Below are 24,365 nucleotides of genomic sequence, written 5' to 3'. Positions count from 1 at the left end.
CGCTGAGCCTGCGCGTCCGGAGCCTGTGCCGGGCAACGGGAGAGGCCACAACAGTGAGAGGCCCGCGTACCGCAAAAAAAAAAAAAAAAAAAAAAAGCTAGAGTCTGAGACAGACTCTGGTCATAGAGGTATTTGCAGGACATGTTCTGGAACTTGGACTTCCTTCTGTAAGCAGGGATTTTTAGGCAGATGAGTGCTAATATTTTATTTGCCTTTTATAAAAATTACTCTGGCATCCCCTTGTGCCAGGTAAATTAGAGGGTCGGGTTTGAGAGCAGGGAAACTAATGGGGAAGGTATTAAAGTAGTCCAGGTGAAAGATGGTACAGGCTTGATCTAGACTAGGAGCAACAAGGGATGGGCCAGATCTAGAAAGCTCTTTAGAAGGTAGAATGTACAGAGTTGGTGAGCAGCTAGATGTAAAGGAGAAAGGAGAAATGTTGGCTGACTTCTGCTGGCACAGAGTCCCTCACAGGCTACAATTAACATGTTGTCCAGACTGCAGTCATGTCAAGGCTACTGGGGAAAGATCCCCTCCCCAGCTCACTCACATAGCTGTTGGCTGGGACATCAGTTCCTTGCCCTCTCAGCCTCTCCATAGGGCAGGTTACAACATGGCAGCTGGGAACTCACGGCAGAGGGAACTCTGAGTTCCCTCAGAGTGAGCAAATGAGAGAGTAAGAGAATACATCCCAAGATGCAAGCCACCGTCTTTTCATAACCTAATACTGGAAGTGATATGCCATCATTTCTGCCCTACTTTGTTTGTTAGAAACAAGTCACTAAGTGCAGCCCACACTCCAAGAGAGGGGATTACATAAGGGTATGAATACCAGGAGATGGTATCATTGGGACCATCTTAGAAGCTGCTGACCACAGATAGTGAGTTTGGATGTGTTGAATTTGAGGAGTCTGGGACCTCCCAGTTGGGAATACTCTGGATGCAGATGGATGTGTAGTTCTGGGGCTCAGGAGGGAATCCCCTCTCATTGAAATGTAGTTTGGAGCCTTTGCATGAGTTTTACAATTAATGGCTCAGGGCCCTTTTCTCCCCAACTTGCTTTGGAAGCCTCTAGAGGTAAGGGATGAAGGACAGATATCTTTAAATCCCCAGGGCAGCCCTCAAGTAGCAACACATAACTGCTGACTGAATTACTTGGACGGGTGGAGAGTATCACATAATTGAAAAGTTCTTTTTCTCCATTTGACATTTCCTACTCTGCCACCACCAAACTGGAGAGAGGTTTTCCCATTTCAAAGCTGCAGGTTTCTAGTCTGCAAATTGGGTGCTAGACTAAATTAGTAGTTTTTTTGTTTGTTTGTTTGTTTTTTGTGGTATGCGGGCCTCCCTCTGTTGCGGCCTCTCCCGTTGCGGAGCACAGGCTCCGGACGCGCAGGCTCAGCGGCCATGGCTCTCGGGCCCAGCCGCTCCGCGGCATGTGGGATCCTCCCAGACCGGGACGCGAACCCGGTTCCCCTGCATCGGCAGGCGGACGCGCAACCACTGCGCCACCAGGGAAGCCCTAAATTAGTAGTTTTTAAAAAAATATTTATGTTTCTCCCCTGGGAACCCCAGAATGTAAAAAAAGGTAAAAGTTGGTATGATCCGGCCTCCCCAGTGCTTCCCAAAAAAGAACATCATTTTGAAAATCTCTGAACCAAAAAAATTCCGGATTTTCTGCCAGCTCTGACATTCTGGGATCTTATGATAATATCAACCCTAAGCTTCTCCTGGTTCTGTGATTCTGTTTCTTGAGATCCATTGGTGCCCCACATTTCACTGAACTTTTGGAAAAAAGTTCCTCCTTCCTTGAACTTGTGAAAAAATATAAAGATGACTTTCATTAAATACTTACTATGCGTCAGGTACTGTGCAAGATATTTTACATCACATTAACTTTATTTGCTCCTGTCTCCCCGACTAGAGTGTAAGCTCCATAAGGGCAGGGACTTTGTGCAGTCCACTCCTTTATTTCCAGAAGCTAGAATAGTTTCTGGGACATAGGAGGCAGTCAGTATTTTATGAATGAATGAACTAAGGTAAGTACTATTCCTATTCCCATTTTATAGATGAGGAAACTGGGGCTTACAACTGTCCAGCTAGTGTGAGAGACCAAGCTGGGACTGAAGCCCAAATCTGGCTCCAGAGCATTCCTGTACAAGACCCAACACATTCAACTACCTGCACCAAAGTTTAGGTTCTGGAAAATATTATGCTACTGCTGTGTGCAGGTCCCTGTGGCTGATGAGGTTTTGCCACTCTCCTTCTCCAGCTTCCCTATAGCTGTGCAGGCATAAAACCGCTGTGCACTGAGCTGAGAAGAGTCCCCCCAGGCTGAGAAAGTACAAGTCCCAACTTCTAATGTAGCAAAACGTAAGTGTCAATGACTCAGGATGATAAACTGCAGCCCTCCATTCTCTGTAGCCTCATGAGCATCACGTGTCTCAGGCCAGGTCTGAAGTTAGACTGATGATGTCACCAGAGTCTCTTAAAGGCCTCATCACTCATATCCACTTGTCATATATTATTAAGCAGGTCTGTGATACATGTAACATTTTCTACTGCATTTCCATTCCTTTCTTCTTATGACCAGGGAAAGAAAAATAGAGTAAGGATGACTTTTCCCAACTTTTCATCCTTATTGCCCTTTACTGAAGAATAACCTCATCTTGAATTACCCCCCCGAAATGGTCATTCGGGCTCTGATTTCATTAATAAGGATGAAGCTACAGTTTAATAATTATCATTTAACTAGTGCATATTCTATATAGACAAGTAAATGGATTTTCCCTCATCTTTTCTTCTTGAGTCTCCAGAGGAGGAGATGCAGCTATATCTTTTTTCTTTCCTTTATTCTCCACATTAGTTTTGAGAACTCTGGGATTATATCACTCACATTAGGAGCTTTCTAGCTTATCACCTCCTAGAGACATAATGAGAGTCCTTCCAAGAATCTGGTGTCCTTATAGTCCGAGGCCGAATCCAATTAGTACCTGCAGTCTCAAGGGTGAGGAGATGTTATCTCGATAAAGGGTTGTTTCAAGCAGAGGCAATGAGATGCACAGGGTGGCTTACCCTGATCATGGGGCCTGCGAGGAACTGAAAGAGGCCAGAAGACAAAGCCTCACCTGAGGCAGCAGCCTGCCAGATTCAAGAGCAGGCGGCTGGCAAATGATGCTGGACTTAGCCTTGGATGCAGGCTGGCTGCATGGGCGTGTGGGCTGTGCACTCAGGGTCCCACACTCCAAAGGCCTCCACGCTTGGTGTAATGCTCTGTTTCACCATCATGAAATTGTTAATACTTTTTGAACAACAGACCCTGCATTTCCATCTTGCACCGGGTCCCACAAACTATGTAGCCAGTTCTGCTTGGGTGTGAAGTCCAGCTCTGTCATTTGCTAGAGAGGCAGTCTCAGGAAATCCGCTGGCCTCTCCGAGACTCAGTTTCTGGTTCTGTGAAATGGAGAGCACGATCCCTACTTCAAATATGCTGTCATGAGGATTAAATGAGATTCTGAATAATTGGTGCATTTTGTCATAATTGGTGCCTAGTGGGCGCCTAATAAATATTCCCTTCCTCTTAGGTAGGAGGGTATATCAGAATTACCCAGGGGATTTGTTATGGAAAATACATTTGCCTTTGTTCCACTCTGGAAGTTTCTGACTCATAGGTGTGGGCTGGGGACGAGCAGTGGTTTTGAAAGGGGTCCTTAAGTGATGCTGATATATACCCGAGGTTAAGAAAGATAGCCTTGGGTTTTGTAGAGATCTAGCTAAGAAGCAACTTAATAGAGGAGAACAGAAGGAGAGGGAGAAATTGATGGACTACTACTGATCCTTAACATAATAAAAAACCTGTTAAAGAAGAGGTCATCATCTTACCACCACCCTTCAGACGACACCGAGGGTGCTGAAGTGAACCATGGGACCTCATCCCATTACCAAGGCCCCTATAAAATTTTCTGCTGTCCATTTGGCCTGACAAGTACATCCAGAGGAAGAGGGCCTGTGGACGAGAGAAGCCAGGGTCAAGGCCCAGGCTGGGGGTGGGGTTGGAATTAATTTTCACCTTGATTCCCCTAATACCATACTCGATTCCTGCAAAGACACCGTAGCTAAAGGGAGTAATTCTGAATTATGTTTATACTGCCCCAGATTTTAGGCTTTGACATTCTTCTCATGAAAAATCTGAAGCCTATACTACTTGAAGTAAATGCAAACCCCAGCATGAGAATCGAACACGAGCAAGAAGTAAGTATTTTGAGTATCTCATTGAATATATTACCATCCAACGGCATGTTCCCACTCTCCTGTTGCTCCCTTGGCTAAATGAGATTCGACATTCTCAGATTTGCCCAGCAAAGTTCTGTTCAAGCCTACATGATTTCAGTTTTGTTGAGCTCTGAACATCGTCTATTAATATAAGATCCACCCGACCTATGGTAACTTCCCAGCATGCCATTCTCCACTTCTTAAGATCTGCAAATGTAGAAGCAGCTGAGCCTTTCCATCAGTTTTGACATGAACTAATTAGTTTAGCCTCAGGAGATGAACTAATTGAAATTCTACGAATATGATTTAGCCATGTCGACATGCTTGAATCACTAAGATAAATAGTACATTTAACAGTGGTTATCTTTTTCTCCCCCCCCCCCCCCCCGTTCCCCCCACCACTTAAGAATGCATAAAAAAGACTGGAAGGAAATACACCAGCTATTAATACTGGGTTTTGTGGGGATTATATGGATTCTTTTAATTTTCTTCCTCTCTGCCATCTTTCCAATTTTTCTACAACGAGCACGTACCATTTTGATAATGAGAAGCACATAGTGCTATTTTTCCCCTTCATGTATTTTGTTGATTTGTAAAAGGAAACTGACATTTTTCAGGTAGAATAAAGGGAGCCTTTAGAGAATTCTAACAGTACAACCACTGGGGCTTGTGCTGGTGGGCAGCTGGTGCTGAATCACTCTCTCCACTGTAACATGGAATCCTTACCCTTCAAGCTCTCTCCAGGGGTGTTTGAGAACGTCCCCAGCCTCGTCGATGAAGAAGTGAAAGTGGCTGTCATCAGAGACACACTGCGTCTCATGGACCCATTTAAGAAGAAAAGAGAGAACCAGTAAGTATTTTTTATATCATTTATTTCTATCAACTCTGCTTCCTGTGTCCTAAGCAGGTAAGTTAAGTTCTTAAAACATGTTAACATTGGGAGTGAGATTTATACCTTAAGCAGTCTAATAAATCACAGTTTCATCTATGAATATCAGCCTCCAAATATAGTGACTCAAAGTCAGGAGATGGAGACCTACAACATGAATCCGACACTTGGGGTTCAGCGGATGAATTTCTAGCCGATTGTTATCTGAGTCTGGAAAGTCTTCTTTAAAATCCCACACTCCCCCAGTGATAGCATCTCCCCTCGCTCACCATTGCCCACCTGGTGCTTCTCTGTGAGATCCTCAAGCACAGGGAGAGAGTACAAAATGCCAGAGGAGGGCTTCCCTGGTGGCGCAGTGGTTGCGCGTCCGCCTGCCGATGCAGGGGAACCAGTGGTTGAGAACCCGCCTGTCGATGCAGGGGACGCGGGTTCGTGCCCCGGTCCGGGAGGACCCCACGTGCCGCGGAGCGGCCGGGCGCGTGAGCCATGGCCGCTGAGCCTGCGCGTCCGGAGCCTGTGCTCCGCAACGGGAGAGGCCACAACAGAGGGAGGCCCGCATACCACCAAAAAAAAAAAAAAAAAAAATGCCAGAGGAGAGGGCCACAGGTAACTTCGACGTGGTAAGGATCGCTTCCTTTTAATTTTCTTCATGATGTTTACATTCTTGCAATATAAGCTTTTTGTTTCAAAACCTGCAGAACCAATTATTGAACTTGTGGCAGTTCTGTAATATTTGCAACAGTTATAATTCTTCTCCATCCTACCCACCCAGTGGATGTTACACTGGGATATTGATGGGAGTATGTACCCTGCCCCTCCCTCCATGGAATCACCCCTGAAATGAATGACGTTTCACTTGGGTATTTTGTTTGCTTTGTTTTGTTACCAGATTCCTGGCTTTCACAAAGTAAGTGTTGAGTGAATATCATTGTGCCTTTTTGAGGCAGAAAAATCAAAGACAAGCAATCCAAACAGCACTCCTGGTACCCCCTGACATATCAGATTGACTCCAATGCTCCCAGACAAGTAAAGCCCTTGTCAGCTATGGCGAGGAATGCTGACTTCCCTAAGCAAGTGGTGTTTTGCAGGTTCCTCTACTGCAGCCCCTCACCAGCTGGGCTCAAGCCCACATATTGTTAGAATCACCCTGCGGTAGCGCTTCTCCCCTTGGCCGCACATTAGAACCATCTGGAGAGCTTTCATAAATACCAGTGCAAGCACCCACACATCTAGAGATGCTTTTAATTAGCCTGGGCTGGAGGCCTGGCCACAGAAATAGTTTAGGTTCCCTAGGTGATTCTATCATGCAGCCAAGGTTGAGAGCCACTGCCCTACAGGAAACGTCACTCGGAAGGAGCATTTGGCATATTCTGAGTCAGGCTGGATGGTGCCTGCTCGGCTGAGTTCTCTTCCAGCGCCTTCTTTGCTGTGTGAGGCACAGATCCATTGCCAGCAAGACTCGCTGCGCACACTCACCTGTGATTCACGTGGGCCGATCCTGCCTCCACCGACTAGGGCTTCAAAGTGGTGGCATGTCAGGTCTGCAGAATCCTCAGAGCAGCTCGTGGCAGCTGGGTAATGGGTCTACTCATACAGGCATGCAGCTGCTATTTTTAGCCATCCCTAAGGAAAAGCAGTGGATTAATTGCAGTTTGGTCAGATTCATTGTGATATAACTCATTTCTCAAAAATCTACTCTCTAATGGTTATTGATCTCCCCAGTAGAGGTTAGGTCTTGAGAGACCGTATTGCACTGCGGGGAGATTTTGGTGGCTATCCACGCCAGTGTGGCCCAGGGGGATACTTTTAAAGATGACCTTGACACATTAGCCTTCTGATTCCTTTGGTGGGAACAAGTTCAAAGGCCATGTGTGGCCTGAGCTTTCTTAACCTCTGCCACCAAAACCAGGAAGAGAGATAAGGGTACTACTGTATTTTTCACATTAGATGGCCTCCGCACATGATTAGCTTTCTTTTTCTGGTTCTAGTTGTTTTTCTTCACCAACACCTGGCATTCGGTACGATCCGTATGATCCTCAGATCTAAAATTTTAAAGCAATTTAAATGGGCCCAGGACCATTGGGAAGGATGGGAAAGACATTTTACAACTTATCAAGTCATAAGTAGCAGCACCTCATTTTTAATTTAAAAAGCATCGACTTTTTTTGTTTTTTTATTGATTATCAGAAACAGTTAGAGCTTCAAGCACCTGACTTCAATTTTAATAGAAAAATGCTTTCACCTCACCCTTTTCTTACCTACCATAGGAGGGTGTATGTTAATAGCTAAATGTCATTTACTGATATTTTTCCTTAATTATACCATTTTTTAAAAAAACCCAGCAATGATTGTCCATGAAAGAATTTTGTAATCTGTAAAGTGCATTTTTATGTAAAGAATTATTATTACCATTTTAATAACTTTACCATACAGACGAAAAGGCTGAAATTATTCTCAACTCTTTTATGTAGAAATGTTTCAGTATAACTTGGAAAAGTACCATATTTGTGCCCACATATATTGCACAGTGCTGTAGCGCTGAATTGTGTGTTCCAGTCTGGGTCCAGGTCACTCCAACTGCAGGAAATGATGTCACATGGACTTCTAGGCTGGCAGTTAACTTTAGAAGCTGGGGTTTCTTGTGTTTGAGTAGGATCCAACGTAAACAGTTAAAAACAAATGGTATCCTAGCCTTCCCCGTCAACTCCTTAGCAAAAGAGGGTCTGATGTATCCTTCATCAGTTCTTTCCTGAGTACGCTTTGTCAGCAAGACTGTTGAAGTGGGCTTTCCCTTTTCCTGCACAGACTAAAGAAAAAAGGTAGATAGATGTCCTGAACTCTTCATATCTCTAAACCGCTCGGGGAAGGTGCAGAGGGGGGCCTTGGAAGGGCACCAGACACGTGTGTCCGTGCGTCGTGCATCTTCACACACCCCAGAAGGGCCGGTAGGCTGGGGTCAGTTCCTCGGTGGGACTGAATGCAGTCCTCATGCCTCCCTTGGGGAGGGGAACTCGCAACCCTGCTGAGACCCATCTTGCCATAGATGATAGAACTTTCTCTTGAGCTGAAGAGACTGAGATTCAAATCCTGACCTTGCGGACGTACAGAGCTATTCTGAGCCCCAGTATCCTTTTCTATAAAATGGAAATAATGACATTTAAATGAAACAATGTGAAAGACTTTTACTATATAGTAGGGACTTCATAACGCTTAGTTTACTGCTCAACAATAAAATTATCTACGAGAATTTGAACAAACAAAAGGTAATGCTTGGTTACCATGATCTTTTCTGGTATACTTAAAGCAGACTTTCGAGTTTAAAACCAATGACATATCCTAAAACCAAAGCTGTTAGATCACTGTGGACTAGACTTGACAGTGGAGCTGGCTACCAGTGGAAAGTTTTGTTTCCAAGTAGCATGATGTCACTGGCCCAGGCAAATTTATTTGTTAGGTTAAGAGAAAATACATTTGGCCCCTGAAGGAATAAAATAGCTGTCATATGAGAGCTGTTTTGAACTATGATGACTTTTTGTAATATCTGGTGACTCTATTGATTTACATACTAGGGTCCTTTGGAGGCACTGCAGGGACAGGGGAAGGGGGAGGCTAAAAGGGGAGGATTCTAGAACCAGCATATATCTCTACACACACATATGGAGGTGAAATTCACACAATATAAAATTAGCCATATAAAAGTGGCATCTAGTACATTCATAATGTTGTGCAGCCATCACTGCTTTCTAGCTCCAAAATGTTTTGTCACCCCAAAAGGAAACCCTGTATCCATTAAGCAATCGTTCCCCATCCCCACCTCCACCAGCCTACTTTCTGTCTCTGGATTTACCTATTCTGGATTCTTCATGTACATGGAGTTTTTTGTATCTGGCTTCTTTCACTTACCATGTTTTTGAGGTTCACCCACGTGGTAGCACGTATCGGTATTTTGTTCCTTTTTGTGGCCAAATAATATTCCACTCTATGGATATACCACATTTTATTATCCATTTGTCACTTGATGGACATGTGCGTGGAAGTCATTTCTTTTTCAACCAAAGGGGAGCTGGGATGACCTATGTTATGTTTTGGCATCCTAGAGATTTCCTTTGAGAGGAAAGGATCTTTTCTGCTACAAGAAGTTTCTAAAACCTCTGGTTTAATCCAACCCCCTCATTTTATTGATAGAAGCACAGACTATTAGATTTGGAAGGGACCTTAGAAACCATCGTGCCGGTCAGCTCCCTGGTTCAAGAACCTCCCTCCCAAGCATCCCGGGCAGAGGAGAAGCGTGTGTCCAGACAAGGCACTGGACTTGGCATCAGCCGGGTCTGGGTTGAAGTCCTTAATCTCTGATCATTGCACTATGAGCTTGGCCAAGTCGCTTTATTCTCTGATCTCATCTTTGAAATGGGGATCAAGGGCTCTCCTTGGCTGGACTGTCACGGGCATCGTGGGAAATGACACAGATGAGAGACCCTCAGGACATCTGAGAGGATTAGACAAATGCTAGTTCTTAGGGTCACCATGCGGTCCATCGGGCTGCTTTAAAGTTATGCTGCTGGTGACACATAAGTCACCAGCTCCTGAAGCAGCCTATGTGAGTTGTGTATGTAATGCTTCGGCCTGTCTGAATCGTACAAGACAAAACTAAGATGACGAAGGTGGGTCATTTGCTGAAGGAGGAAATCAGGGAAATCAAAGGAAAATTTCCTCTTTTCTCAAGGTATTTGGGGAGTCCAAGCCTTTCTTTGTAAACACTTCTATCAGAAGCAGAAGTGAATAAATTGCATTGCTCAATTATTTTAAAAACAAGGTGATTATTCCATCTATTGATTAGTTTTGGGAAGGTCGGTTTACCCCCGGGGGAGCCATTTTACTAGTATTTTGCTCCTCTTCCTGTAGATGTTTCTGGTAACCACCTTCCTTTCTCAGGAATCATAACCCTTTAGGACCCGGAGTAATATAAATAAAGCCAGGGACAGGCTTGGAGTAATCTGAGCGGATTTTCTTAATGCCACACAGTGCCTGGGAGCTGGGGGGTAGACTGCTTGCCTCTTATTCAAAAGTGTACACTTGGAACATGACTTATGTAAGGCACAGAAGCCCCTTTTCCCACAGCACCGGTCCATGGTCCTCTCCCAGTTTCCCTTCCCTCCTATCGCCTTGACGACCAGGTCTATGTGAAGGATGGAGTCAGCCTGCCGGGACAGTTTTGGCCCTAATTCAGAGACATTTGTCCTCTAAAGGCTTCACTGGGAGCTCAGGCTTCACTCTGACCTTGACTCCAGGTGTATCCCTTGGATTTTGTGCCGTGTTCAGAACCAGTGCATTAGGTGAATCCTCAAATTAGGTTGATTCTACATAGAATCTAGGATGAAGGCAAAACATTCTAAGAGAAGAGAGATCAAGAAATCTCCCAGTGGTTCGGTTTCACCGCTGGGGGCTTATAGTTTGACCAAGGAATGTAACTCTGTCCTGTCCTGAGGAAGAATTTCAAAAACACATTAATTAGAGGTCTCCAAGCCCAGATCTCTGCCCCTTAACAGTATGTCCTAGTGAAATACCCTCAACGACAGAGAAGAGGGGTTCCTAAACTATCTAGACTAAACATGCCTTTGTGAATGTAGAACATTATCTTTCTTACTTTCCAGAGTATTCTTCTGGAAACAGGCATTCTTTCAGGAGAATCATCCGACCACCCCATGGATGGAATGGCCCATCCACGTGTGCACAGCTGACATTTTGTTGAAATTCTGGGGCTTTGTTGACCCCTAATGATTTCTTTGTGGCAAAACGCTACAGATGAGCACACCCTGACCCCAAGCACCTCTGAAGATTTCACATAAATCAGGAAGGGGTCTGGGTCACAGAGAGATGAATATTCGCATATTCATTTGGGTTTCATTTTACACCATGCCAGCATTACAGATACTGATTATTTCGAGCATTTATTGAGCACTTACTGTGTGCCAGGGAGAAGACTACAGAAGTGAATTAGCTCACAGGCCGGTAATGGAGGCAAGACCTACACGTAATATCTACGGGGTAGAAAGTACAAGGTGCCCTAGACATAAAGACAAAGTAACAAGGGAAAGATTATTCCCTGATGAGAAGAGTTAAAAAAAAAAGAAACCAGAAAACTGACAAGGAGGAGTGGCCCTGGGCCTGAGGTTGAAAGGATGAGTAATATTCAGAACAGGCAAATGGATGGAAGGATTCCCTGGGGGAGGACACAAAGGCACGGGGCTCTGTGGGGGAAACGTGGGAAGATGAGTCAGCTGGTGAGACAGGTGCATGAAGTGGATTATTGGAGAGAAGGTGCCAATGGGGACGTAGATGGAGACTCAGAGGCCAGAGGTGGGTGGTGAATCAAAGCTGGTCTTCAGCCTGAGTTGAAAACGTGAAGGCCTTCAGGCTGTCTGTGATCCCTGAAATGACACAGAATCTTACGTCTATGTGTATTTTTCCTGGAGAAAAGGTCAGAAGTTTCATCGTATTTTCCAAAAGTTAAGAACCCAACAGTCCTATTATCATTAGAGGCTCCAGGGAGCTAGAGCGATTTGCCTGGGGTTGGGGTGTCATGGCTTCAGGATACATCATGCCCGCCGTACCCGGAAAGGCTTCACATTTCAGGTGCCAGTCAGCAAACTAGAAAAATGTGTGCCTTTTCGCGTAAGAACAGACAGGAAATGACTAATGATACATGCATTATTTTATGTGCATGAAATAAAACCAGACAGCTCTCTTCCATTCGAAAATGTTTAAGCGTTAAGTCAGAAGTAACCAGTAAAAGCCTCTTTTGCATGCAGTCTGTTGAGCAGGAACCATTTCCTAGACTTACGGGGAAGGCGGATTTCCTGAGCTGATGTGAGAGTGTCGTTTCAGGGACCATTAGACTGGAGCAGGGCCCCTCCGCCGGCAGGCAGGCCGGTTCTCCCTCTCACCGGGGTGCAGAGCAGATGGGAACTGAGATGAGCATATGGCCAGTCAGTCAGCATTTTGGGGAAACGGCAGAGCGGAATTCTGCGTGGGCCCTTCCAGAGTTATTCCAGGTAGTGATGGGGGAGCAAATGTGTTTGGAAATTTCCTCATGAGTTGCTCCAGTGAGCCTTAACTGTTCATGTGCTTTTAAATGAGGCGTTGTTAGCTTTCTGGAAGGAGGCCTTGCGGTCTGGGCTTAGGATCAAGGTTTTGATACCAGTTCTACTTGGCCTCAGGTAAGTCAGTATACTTCCCTGAGCCCAGTTTCCTCATCGGAAAAAAAAACAAAAGCAAACAACCTCAAACAAACAAAACAAGAGAAGAAAAGGGAGTGACAGTAGTTGCTCTGCCTCTTTCACAAGGGACTGTTTGTTAAGTGGTTGCTGTGTATGGCACAGTGGTGTTTACCTTTATTCCCATTTTGTCCTCACAACAGCCATATGCACTAGGTGCTATTACTACCTCTGTTTTAAGAGGAGGACACCGAGGCCTGGAGAGGTTGAGTGGCAGGCCCAAGACCACACCAGTTATAAGCAACAGACTGGGATTTAAAGCCAGGTGTGTCTAGCTCTTGCCTTGAGAGAGTGGATGAGAAGGTATTTAGCACACTATGGAGACGTGCACACACAAGGCATTATCCTTATCGGGTTGGGTTCATGCCTTTGCCCAAACTTTAAGGCAGGGACTCATCCCTTTAGCTTCAATCACTGAACACGAGTGGGTGCTTATGAGTGATTGATCATCTCCTGTGAGGGCTCTGTGGCCAGCTAGGTGGCTAATTCATATTCAATAATCTTCAAAACCGTAATGAATAAAATGTAAGCCAGTGTGCAGAGAACACCAGCTTAAAGCAAGATCTACACGTGCCGCAAGACAGAACAGAACCAGACAGAAAATTATTCGTATGCAGTCGTGAGTCCCAGACTGGGAACATGCTAGAAGTTCAGAAGAAGGCAGGCTGAACCAAGGATGAGGTGGAATCATAGGAAATTACTGATATTCTATCTTTTTTTTTATTTGACTTACAAGAGTGGCAGTTTCCTATGATTCAACTAGTGGCTGGCCTGGAGTGGTCAAGGCAGCCTTCCTGAAGGAGATGGGGCCACCATTTGCTTGGGCTTGGTTCGGTGAGGAAAATAGAAATAAGCTTGGGGGAGGAAGGATGGAGGCAGGAAGCTGGGCCAAGGGGTTAGGCAGGGTCGGGGAGGACCGCCAATCATGCTTCCAAAATGGCGCTTGGGGCTGGAGAGGACAGATCCTGCTTCTCTGCTACATGCTTCTTATGAAATTTTTTCTTATTATAAAAGTGGTATGTGCTCATCGTAGAAAAAAAATGGAAAATACTGCAAACTGTATAGCATGAAATAAAAATCTCCCTCAAATTCAACCACCCAGAGCTAATCATTATTAACTTTTTAGTTCATGAAAACGGTATCGTTTTCTGCTGTCTATATTGTTTTATAGTTGAGGCCATACGATCTATGTAATTTTTGTATGCTGTTTTAATTTTTCTCCATTTTATGCGACAGGAATTTCCCCTTCTTATTAACAGTTCTGTAAACATCATTTTCATCAGGGGCTGGGACTCTGCCTCCGTATTGGTGAATGTTTAGTTGATCTCCAGCATCTTGTGCTTAAAGCTCTGTGTGCTATTTAGAAGGCTGTCTTAGGCTAGAGAGAACCCATGAGGAAGCAGGACTGGAGATGCACATGTGTTTTTAATGCACAGGTGAGACAGCAGAACGGTGAGAGTAGGGGCCCTGGAGTCGGATGCTTTGGGGTGAATCCCGGTGCTTCCATTTACGGCTGTAAATGGTACAGAGTTTCCTCCCCTCTCTGTACTTTGGCTTCTTCATCCATAAAAGGGAGTTTGCAGTTGGATGTTTTTAAATCTGCAAAGCAATGAGAAGTTCTTAATTTGGAAGGAGAGAAAATGCTGCTTATTCCTAAGAGAGTATCTGTCGTGGGAAATGTCCAATATGAATGTCGTATTTAAACAAGTCAAACAATATATGTAACCTGGGGAGGTTTTTTTGTTTGTTTGTTTTGTTTTAAGGAAAAAAATGTGTGAAGGAGGAGGTGGTAGAGTAAGTGGGAATTGATCTCCAACAGCGACAGGTTGATCTTTGGCTGCCAGGATGGATGTGTTTTTTTTTTTTAACATCTTTATTGGAGCATAATTGCTTTACAATGTTGTGTTAGTTTCTGCTGTACAACAAAGTGAATCAGCTATATGTATACATATATCCCCACATCCCCGCCCTCTTGTGTCTCCCTCCCACCCTCCCTATCCCACCCCTGTAGGTGGACGCAAAACACCGAGCTGATCTCCCTGTGCTATGCAGCTGCTTCCCACTAGCTATCTGTTTTACATTTGGTAGTGTGTATGTGTCCATGCCACTCTCTCACTTCATCCCAGCTTACCCTTCCCCCTCCCTGTGTCCTCAAGTCCATTCTCTATGTCCGCGTCTCTATTCCTGTCCTGCCCCTAGGTTCTTAAGAACCTTTTTTTTTAGATTCCATATATATGTGTCAGCATACGGTATTTGTTTTTCTGACTTACTTCTCTCTGTATGACAGTCTCTAGGTCCATCCACCTCACTACAAATAACTCAATTTCGCTTCTTTTTATGGCTGAGTAATATTCCATTGTATATCTGTGCCACATCTTCTTTATCCATTCATCTGTCGATGGACACTTAGGTTGCTTCCATGTCCTGGCTGTTGCAAGTAGAGCTGCAGTGAACACTGTGGTACATGACTCTCTTTGAATTATGGTTTTCTTAGGGTGTATGCCCAGTAGCAGGATTGCTGGGTCATACGGTAGCTCTATTTTTAGTTTTTTAAGGAAACGCCATACTGCTCTCCATAGTGTCAGGATGCATTTGATTTCCCTCTAATTATCTGCTAGATTAAAAGGAATGAAAGCTCAAAATCAAAGCTGGTTTGAGTCATCACTTGAAAGCCCCTGGTTATCGCACCAAATGGTGGGCAATATTCTCCAGCTGCTTTCTTTCCTTTATTTTTTATTCAATTTCCATTTTTTTCCCTTCACTTTTTAAGCAGCAGAAGAGCCCCTTGCAACTCTCATCACAGAGGCTAATGTAAGGGGGGAAGAAGGTGGAACTTGAAGGTTCAGAGTGGTAGCATCCGCCCCCAAGCTCATCCTCCGCTGGGTGCTCACATCACAGCGTGAGAATCAGCAGGGAGCTGACTGCTCAGCGTGTGCACTTCCTGTCGCCGTGGGAGCCTTCACTTGATTGGAGAGGCTCTCTTTCTTCCTCCAGACTGGCCAGGCCTCTGCAGCGCCAGAAGCTGCTGTGACACATGCACGAATGAACTCGTGCACGCACGCGTGGATGGGCTTGTTATGTGTGGGTCCTGGGCTGGGTCAGGGATGACTGTACACCTCCGTGGGGTGCACCAGCTCAGCAAGGTGAGCAGGACGGAGGCAGTGAGAGAGGCTTCAGCAGAGAAAATGAGTCCCATGAGGGCCCGAAGGCAAGACAGAACACGGGGCTCTCACAGCACAGAAAGAACGCCAGCCGGGTTGTTCGTAAAAGCTACAAGCTGGAAACAATCTAACTGTCCACCAACAGAAAAATGCACTTATCCTGGGTGTTCACTCGCGGGAAGACTATACGTCAATGGGAAATGCGTGAATGATGTACCTCTGTGCATTGATATTCAAGTTGAGGAAGAGAAGCGAATCATAAAAGAATATCCACGGTATGGTTCCAACGCACGACAGGCAAAACTAAACGTTGTTTTATAGAGACGTAACCCTACAAAAGCAAGGAAGAATGACCAGAGAGTTTAAGATGTTTACTTCCGGACGGGGTTGGGGAGAGGGAGTGGCGAGGGGCACAGGTGGGCGGTTGAGATCCTGGCTGTGTTCTGTTAACCCAGGTGGTGGAGGCACAAGTATTAGAATTATTCTTTAAATGTGTGCACCTGTTTTATACGCTCTTCTGTATACGTGGTGTACTGCAAATTTACAGGTGAAACAAAGAAGTCCCGGGTGGCAAGATTATAGTGCGTAAGCAGGGAGGGTGTCAGGAGACAGGGCCAGGTGCTGCAGGATCTAATGGCTTAGTCCAAGCATTTTGCTTTTCAGCCTAAAAGCAATGGACAACTTTTTTTTTTTTTAATTGAAGTATAGTTGATTTACAATATTGTGTTAGTTTCAGTTGTACAGCAAAGTGATTCGGTTATACATACGTGTATGTATATATCTATATCCTTTTTTGGGATTCTTTTCCATTATAGTTTATTACAAAGATACTGAATATAGTTCCTTGTGCTATACAGTAAATCCTTGTTGTTTATCTATTTTATATATGGTAGTGTGCATCTGTTAATCCCAACCATGGAAAAGTTTTAAATAGCAGGTTGACATGATGAGATTTATGTTTTAAAAAGATCACTTTGGCTGCAGCGTGAAAACCAAACTGCCAGGGAGGATGTGGAGGCAGCTAAGAGGTGTGAGAGTTGGTGGCTGTGTGGATTAGGGGGCAGTGGTAGGTGGAGAGAAATGTATTCAAGAGGCATTTAGGGACTTCCCTGGTGGCACAGTGGTTAAGAATCCACCTGCCAATGCAGGGGACACGGGTTTGAGCCCTGGTCCAGGAAGATCCCACATGCCGCGGAGCAACTAAGCCCGTGCGCCACAACTACTGAGCCTGTGCTCCAGAGCCCATGAGCCACAACTACTGAGCCCGTGTGCCACAACTACTGAGCCTGCGCACCTAGAGCCTGTGCTCCGCAACAAGAGAAGCCACTGCAATGAGAAGTCCACACACCGCAATAAAGAGTAGTCCCGCTCACCGCGACTAGAGAAAGCCCGCGCACAGCAACGAAGACCCAACGCAGCCAAAAAAAAAAAAAAAAAAAAAAAAAAGAGGCATTTAGGAGGATGGGTGGATAGGACTTGGGGATGCGTTGGATATGAGAGGTGAGGGTGAAGGAGGAGTCAAGAAAGGGGCTGGTTTAGCAACTGGGGGTGCCAGGGAGCCCTGGGGATGTAGCAGCTTTGGGGAGACGTGATGCAGGGTCATGAGACCTCCAGGTATACTGTCTGCTAGGTAGCTGGGTAAGTGGACTGGAGTCTTACGAGGGGGTGGGGCCGTTATGGGGATAGCTGTTCCCTAGGGTAGACTGGCACGTCCACATGGGCACACCGGACACTGTCTGTCAAGTGATTTCAGTGGCAACTGTGGTGAAGTGGGGTGAGCCGGGGCAGGAGGTCTGGGTTCAGGTCCTGACTGCCGGTCTTTCTGACCTCCTTTAACTCCGTTCCCGGCATCCTGCTCACAGAGCTCTGCCCTGCTTGCTGGCTCAGTTGCTGGGCACAGAAACATACTGTCTTTAAGGCACCTTTTACAAATCATCGCGCTGTCTTAATTTACTTTTCGGCTTTTGGAGCTGTGCAGGTGCCTTGGTGTCCTTCGCGAGCACTTGGCCCCATGCCCTGGCGGGAGGGGTGATGGAGGAAGTAAGCTCGGTGGAGGGCAGGCAGGGAGGACCTCTCTGCAGGACCTGCTTCATGGGGCTTCCCCAATCTGCCTCCTCTTCTACTGGTTATCATTGCCATTGTCACCTCCACACCTGTTCAGTGCTCTGCAGCTCACAGAGTTGTTTCAGAGCCAGTGGTGCAAGCAGAGCAGGCAGGTACGAGTCATTACCCCATTTTACAGGCAAGGAAACTAAGACTCAGAGAAACAATGGGACATTCCACAGGCTTGGGGTTCTTGGACTCCACACATGACGGGAGGTTGCCAGTGATGGGAATGTTTGTCTGTTTGTGCAAATCTACCAGCCAAGGCCTCAGATAGGTCATATTTCTGCACATCATGACTTCTTTAGGTGCCGTAAGGGATCAAGACTGGGATCTGTCCTCAGGAGCCTGATTAGGAAGTAGTTCTGGACACCTTCTGCCGGGAGGAGAGAGTGAAAGAGAATAAAAGAGCCCAGGGGATGGCATTACCATTTTTAGCTTGAAAGGTGGTTATGTGGAGAGGGGATAAACTCTCTGCAGGCCCCAATGGGCAGAACAAGGAAACATGGCTGAAATTTGCAGAGAGATTTAAGCTCAAGTAAAGGAAGGAAGAAGAAAATCACCACCACCTTACTTTGCCTGAAATGATAATGGTAGACTCAAAGTAGTAGTGAGTAGTGAGTTCCATGTAGCTGGAAGTATTCAAGCCAAGACTAAATGGCTGCATGTAGGGAAGGAGCACCAGCTCTAGGATCAAACAGACATGGGTTCAGTGCCTGGTCGTGTGACCTTGGACAGGTCACCTAACCCCTCTGAGTCCCGGTTTCCTCATCTGCACAGTGGGATGTTGGTGCAGGTTCGTTGTGAGGATCAAATAGGGGCCAAAGCAGATCTCTGGGCACACTCATTCTGCAAGTACCTCTGGAGTCCCAGAGGTGCATGACGTCTGCGGTCTGGTTTAATCGTCACCAGTTTGCGTGCAGACCTGTCTCTAACATTTGTGGGGCCTGAGAAAGAGAACACATGGAGGTCCCCACTTCCTGCCAGCCCTCCTCCTCTACCCACTCCTGACTCCATCCACCCTTGCAAGGCACGGGCATCTGAATCACCTGGGGGATTTGTCAAGGCCCAGATGGCTGAGTCCCAGCCCCAGAGTTTCTGATTCATTTGCATTTCTAGCAGGGTGCCAGGTAATACCAACGCTGCGGGTCCAGGCCCAACACGACACTTTACGAACCACTTGCCTGCCAGTCCCAGGTCTTGGGTCTGTCCCAAACCACTTGAGGACTCAGGGCAGTGGCCCCTCAGCCCCTGCTGGGGTTTGGCACCATGGGGGTAGAGCAGTCAGTAGGACTCATCCGTATACAAAAGAGACGGACATGCCCCTGGTGAGGGCAGCCACTGGAGGTAATTTGCCAATAACACAGAGACAGGAGCCCCCAACTTAACATCACTCTACTCACAGGTGTCACGTACATTGCATGTGATCACAGGACTGAGAAAGCAAAACAGGGCCACTTCATAAATGCAAGTTTTTATTAATCTGTTTCCCTTCCCTGCCTTTCTGTGTGGGTTTCCCAAGACAAGTAAAATATTACATGATTGTAAAATCTAACCTTTAAGGCAAAATCACACCCTTTTAAAACAATTCTTCTAATGAGGGAAAATGTTGCATTATTCTTTTCGTCTCTTCATTCTCTTCCAGCTGGTTTGCAGGCAAAGTCCTAGATGATTTCTTAATTTTGACTCAGACTTTCTGTACAAGAGAACAAGTGGTGGGGAACATTTCTTCTCTAGGCAACAGCAACATTTCTGTCTCATTTGGTTTTGCACTGTAACATGACAGCTTGTGGGGCTGATGATTCGAACTTAGGCCCTTCTAGGAATGCATCGTTCATGGACAGTAAATTTATCAGGTTGCACTTTAGCCATTTAATTATTAAAAATGGGAATGCTTCCTTGCCTCATGAATATTTTAAAATGGAGCAACAGACAAATTGTGTTTCACTCCCAAATTTCACTGTAGTTTGGAACCACTTCATATTTCAGCCTTTCAGCCTTATCCGATTGTCCTGAAGCTGTGAGCTCGATTTTTCTTCAGGGAATTTGGTAGCAGAGTTACTTTGTTCCAAATCATGAAGTCTGAGACTTTTATAGGGAACAGGTTGTCTTAGCATCATTTAGTTTGTCCTTGGATCTATAAATGTCCTTGCATCTATAAATGTCCTTGCTGGAAACAGAACTTGAAGCAGTACTTTCTATAAAGCGTGCGCAGCGTTGTGTAGTGGAAAAGACAAAGGATTCAGGAATCCAGTGGCCTGGGTTTGAATTCTGACTCTTGTCTTGCTCACTGTGAGATGTAGTGCAGTTACTTCTCAAAGTCTCAATTCCTTCATCTGTAAAATGTGAAATAATAGCGGTGACTTCTTAACAGGATGCCTGTGATCATCAAATGAATTAAAGTACTTAAACACGCAGCATAATGACTGCACATGTTAGGTATTCAATAAGTGATAGTTATTTTATAATTATCCTTATTGTTGTTACTCTATAAAGTGCCTATCACAGTGCTGAGCACGTAGGCATTCAATAAATGGTATTAGCATTATCGTTATTATAATTCCTACAGGTGCATATAGATTAAAAATACAGTTTTCCACCATGCGAGTTACGTGTGTTTTACTTTTTAAGATATTTGAGCCAACAGGAATTTATATAAGTAAATGGACGGCCTAATGAAGTTTAGCAAGACTAAGGTAAATCAACGGTGCTCATATAAATAGTTTAATCAAGATAATCCCTGATGCAAAACGTTTGTTCAATTTGTGCCTCAAAATGAAAGTGGGTTCCATAGATTTTCAGGAACCTCTCCTCTTTGCCGTGCACGGGTTTGGGAACCTTAAATAAGAACAGTCTTCCCATGGAAGGGCAGCTCTGACCGTGGGAGATGACCTGGGCTGGTGGTCAAGGTCCTGGGCCTCACTCTGAGCTTGACCTTGGGCAAGTCCCCGCACTTCTCTGGGCCGTGGTTTGTTCACCTCTAGAATCTCTGTGGTGTGAAAATGCTGCACTTCTCTAGGTGCATGTGATTTATTCCCTTTAAAAAGAGGGATATAGAAAAAGGGAGATTTCATCCTTTAAAAACCCTTAGACTCTGCCCATCTTACCCGTTGCTTTTAAACCACTAGGTATTAGGTGCCAGATATTTGAGGGTGGCTTAACTGGAAGTTGTGTTTATTATCATCTGGAGTGTGCTTATTATCTGGAGACTGCCAAAAACACTAAATGTGTTTTTGACAGTCTCTCACCGTCCAGCTACTTGCTTCCAACCAGAATGATTTGCTTCTCCACTGCACTCAGAAGAGACACTTCAGCCTAGTTACGAACGTTAATTAGTTTGAAGAAGAGAAACAGCATTGTGTTTCTAAAAGTACTTCTGATACCGAAGGCCATCGTTTGTTGCTGTTATAATCTGGGTGCTTCGTGAGGGCGACGGTACCTGGCTCTGCGTTTATCCTCTGCCCAAGTTCAGTTCTAGCATCTTTGAAATTGGGGAACCCGTGCTTATAATCAGGGGGTAGAATGGTGCTCATCTCTGTGCTGAGTTATTGTAGAAGTGGCCCAGTGTCTCCCCTGGTTTAAATCTTCAATCTACCAGTTGTTTGTGGGCAACTTTTCCTCTGGTCTCGGAAGCCTGTTGACGTGGCCTATGATAGCACAACAGTGTGAGTGCGTGGCATCGGAGAGGTGGACATACAAGTATCACTGCGGGCCACAAAACGTAAGAAAGGGAAGGCACGCTGGAGTGGGAGACCTGGGTCCTAGTTTGCCTCTGCTATTGACTTGCGTCTCCCTGTGGAGCCTGTGGACGCCAAGGTAATTCAGTGTGGCTCCTCCACACAGCTCTGTCACCTGGCCTTTCTTCGTTCCTTCACCGAGGGGCTTGGGCTTGATTGCTGAGGACCCTTTCTGTTCCAACATTCTGTTGTCTCAATTATTGATAATAACAGTAATAAGTCTCAGGCTTGTTATTTAGGTAGAATTCTGGCAGCAGGGGAATCTCTGGATGAGTTCCAAATTATAGCTGGCTCCAAAAAGTGTGCTTAGTTTTTGAGCTTGGTTATTCCCCACATAAGGCTTATTGTTGGCTTTTTTTTTTTTTTTTTTTTTGGATGGGGGGGTGTCTCCATAAACTGATTCTTGACTCCTTCGTAGTTGAGAAATGCTTTGTTTTTTTAAATTTTTATTTGTATTGACGTTTAATTACGATGTTGTGTTAGTTGCAAGTGTACAGCAAAGTGATTCAGTTATACGTATACTTATTATCGATCAGATTCTTTTCCATTATAGGTTATTAGAAGGTCCTGAATACAGTTCCCTGCTCTATACAGTAGGTTCTTGTTGGTTTTCTATTTTATATGTAGTAGTGTGTACCTGTTAATCCCAAACTCCTAATTTATCCCTCCCCTGCCCCTTTCCCCTTTGGTAGCCATAAGTTTGTTTTCAATGTCTGTGAGTCTATTTCTGTTTTGTACATAAGTTCATTTTTTTAGATTCTACATGTAAGTGATACCATATGGCATTTTTCCTTCTCTATCTGACTTACTTCACTTAGTGTGATAATCTCCAGGTCTACCCATATTGCTGCAAATGGCATTTCATTCTCTTTTATGGCGGAGTAGTATTCCATTGTATATATGTACCACAACTTCTTTAGCCATCCATGTGTCAATGGGCATTTAGATTGCTTCCATGTCTTGGCTATTGTAAACAGTGCTGCTATGCATACTGGGGTACATATATCTTTTCGAATTCGAGTTTTTGTCTTTTCTGGGTATATACCCAGGAGTGGGACTGCTGGATCATATGGTAACTCGATTTTTAGTTTTTTAAGGAATCTCTATACTGTTCTTCATAGTGGCGTCACCAATTGACATTCCCACCAACAGTGTAGGAGGGTTCCCTCTGCTCCACACCCTCTCCAGCATTTATTATTTGTAGACTTTTTGATGATGGCCATGAGAAATGCTTTGGTTAATTCTCTATTCCAGGCTCTTCGTGACATTCAAATTGCTTTATGTATTATCTCAGAATTGGTAGGGGCATGGCATTTTCTTGATTTATGATGTTGTCATTTGAGGTTGGGTTTTCTCTTTCGGTTTGTTTCACATTTGAGTTATTTTTGGTGATATCACCCCATTCTCCCATTTTTCTCTTCCTTAAACTATGGGTCCTAATCTGAAGTAAAGGAATTACATTCATACAGCAAATAATGTTTTGGGCTGTTTATCGCATATGTGCTGACATTCATGCTGTCTTTTCTTTAGGAAAGAGGTCAGTGTTTTTCTGAGCTTTATCTGTAAAATGAGGATCACAATCATGAGAACCCTTGAAGGAGGCCCGATCAGCAGCCTCCTCTCTACCTAAATTCTGAATTAATTGAGAATAAGACAGAGGAGTAAAGAGCATAAGGGCCAAAATATCACCTTCATCATGGAGAAGGTGATGTTGAGAATGTGTCTTATGTCCATGGGCAAGTGAGGCTCGTACAGGATTGGGGAACCAGCCCAGCCCCTGGTGAGCAGCAGAGCCTGTCTCCCAAGAGGAAGGGAGGAAGGACTGAGCTGCTTTCACCTGGTTTCTCCTTCCAAATACAAGGCATTTAATTTCCTCAGGGGAGTAGAGCAAGGGCGGGGCGGCGAGAGGCCAAAAGTATTACCCTAAGTCACTCCTGTCACATGGAAAGAAACATCAGGTGTGGGAAAACAGTGCCTCCCCAGCTTCCCTGACCCCCCCCCCAAATAAAAACAATCACATTTACCTCACAGAAAGCAGAGGAGCAGGGGTGAAAAGAACAAACTTTGGAGTCTGACAGACCCCGGTTTCCAACCCTAGTTTCCACTGACAGCCTGTGTGATCCTAGACGAATTCCTGCACCTGGCTAAACCTCACCTGTCAAATAGGAGTGATGCCAGGTCATTGTGAAAGTTAAGCCAGATAATCCACTAGAATGCCAGGTACATGATAAGTGCTCAAGAAAAAATAGAAAGTCAAAAGAGAAGACTTAAACGTCCTTTGTAAATTATACGATTATATATAAATTTTAAAAAGTATTATCGTTGGTGGTGGTGGTATTAGTGTCATACTGAATTCCACTTGCTATGCAATACTCTTAGTGCTCCCGATTTAGGCTGATTGAAATAGGCTGGGGTACCGGGTGGCTTGTTACGCATCTCTCTTCACTCAGCTCGTACAAAGCAGATCCACAAGCCAGAAAGAAAGAAGAAATTAAATTAACGAGAAGCTTCCATGCAGGAGAATGACCATCCCTCTGACTTCAGCTATTTCTGTAGATTCTCCTGGAAGCCGTCATGTAATTCTGTAGCAGCCATTAGAAAATATTCACTCCTTTTAATTTATGCTGAAAAATCATTAGTGGGAATTTGACACAGGCCTGGAGTGTTCTCAAGCCCATATTCTGCCGTCAGGCTTCGAGGGACAGCTCCCTTTTGCTTCGAGCCCTTGAAGTACACACGGGAAAAAACCAGGGAGCGTCGGGGAGACTGTTGTAGTTTCACCCTGCCTCCTTCTCTGTCATCATCATCCACATCACATTTACTGAGTGTTACATGGCCAGCTACTTTCTTGTTTAAGAAAGTTTAACATTTAGGGCTTCCCTGGTGGCGCGGTGGTTGCGCGTCCGCCTGCCGATGCAGGGGAACCGGG

The 24,365-nt window shown here is 45.0% G+C and overlaps 1 protein-coding gene across 17 annotated transcripts in view; it reads left to right on the top strand.

Annotated features, from left to right (window-relative positions):
- The window catches only part of TTLL11 (tubulin tyrosine ligase like 11), a 197,239-nt gene that overhangs the window by 56,298 nt on the left and 116,576 nt on the right, over positions 1-24,365 (top strand). For all 17 annotated transcript variants that reach the window (XM_055086987.1, XM_028493556.2, XM_028493555.2 and 14 more), the window contains exons 4-5: positions 4,156-4,251; positions 5,007-5,122. In XM_055086987.1, coding sequence (XP_054942962.1) covers positions 4,156-4,251; positions 5,007-5,122 — 212 coding nt within the window. The remainder of the gene's footprint in view (positions 1-4,155; positions 4,252-5,006; positions 5,123-24,365) is intronic.

The sequence above is a fragment of the Physeter macrocephalus genome, chromosome 9, assembly GCF_002837175.3.
Source record: "Physeter macrocephalus isolate SW-GA chromosome 9, ASM283717v5, whole genome shotgun sequence".
Taxonomy (NCBI): Eukaryota; Metazoa; Chordata; class Mammalia; order Artiodactyla; family Physeteridae; genus Physeter; species Physeter macrocephalus.
The sequence above is the reverse complement of the archived record's forward strand: the minus strand, read 5'-3'. Positions and strand labels throughout refer to the sequence as shown.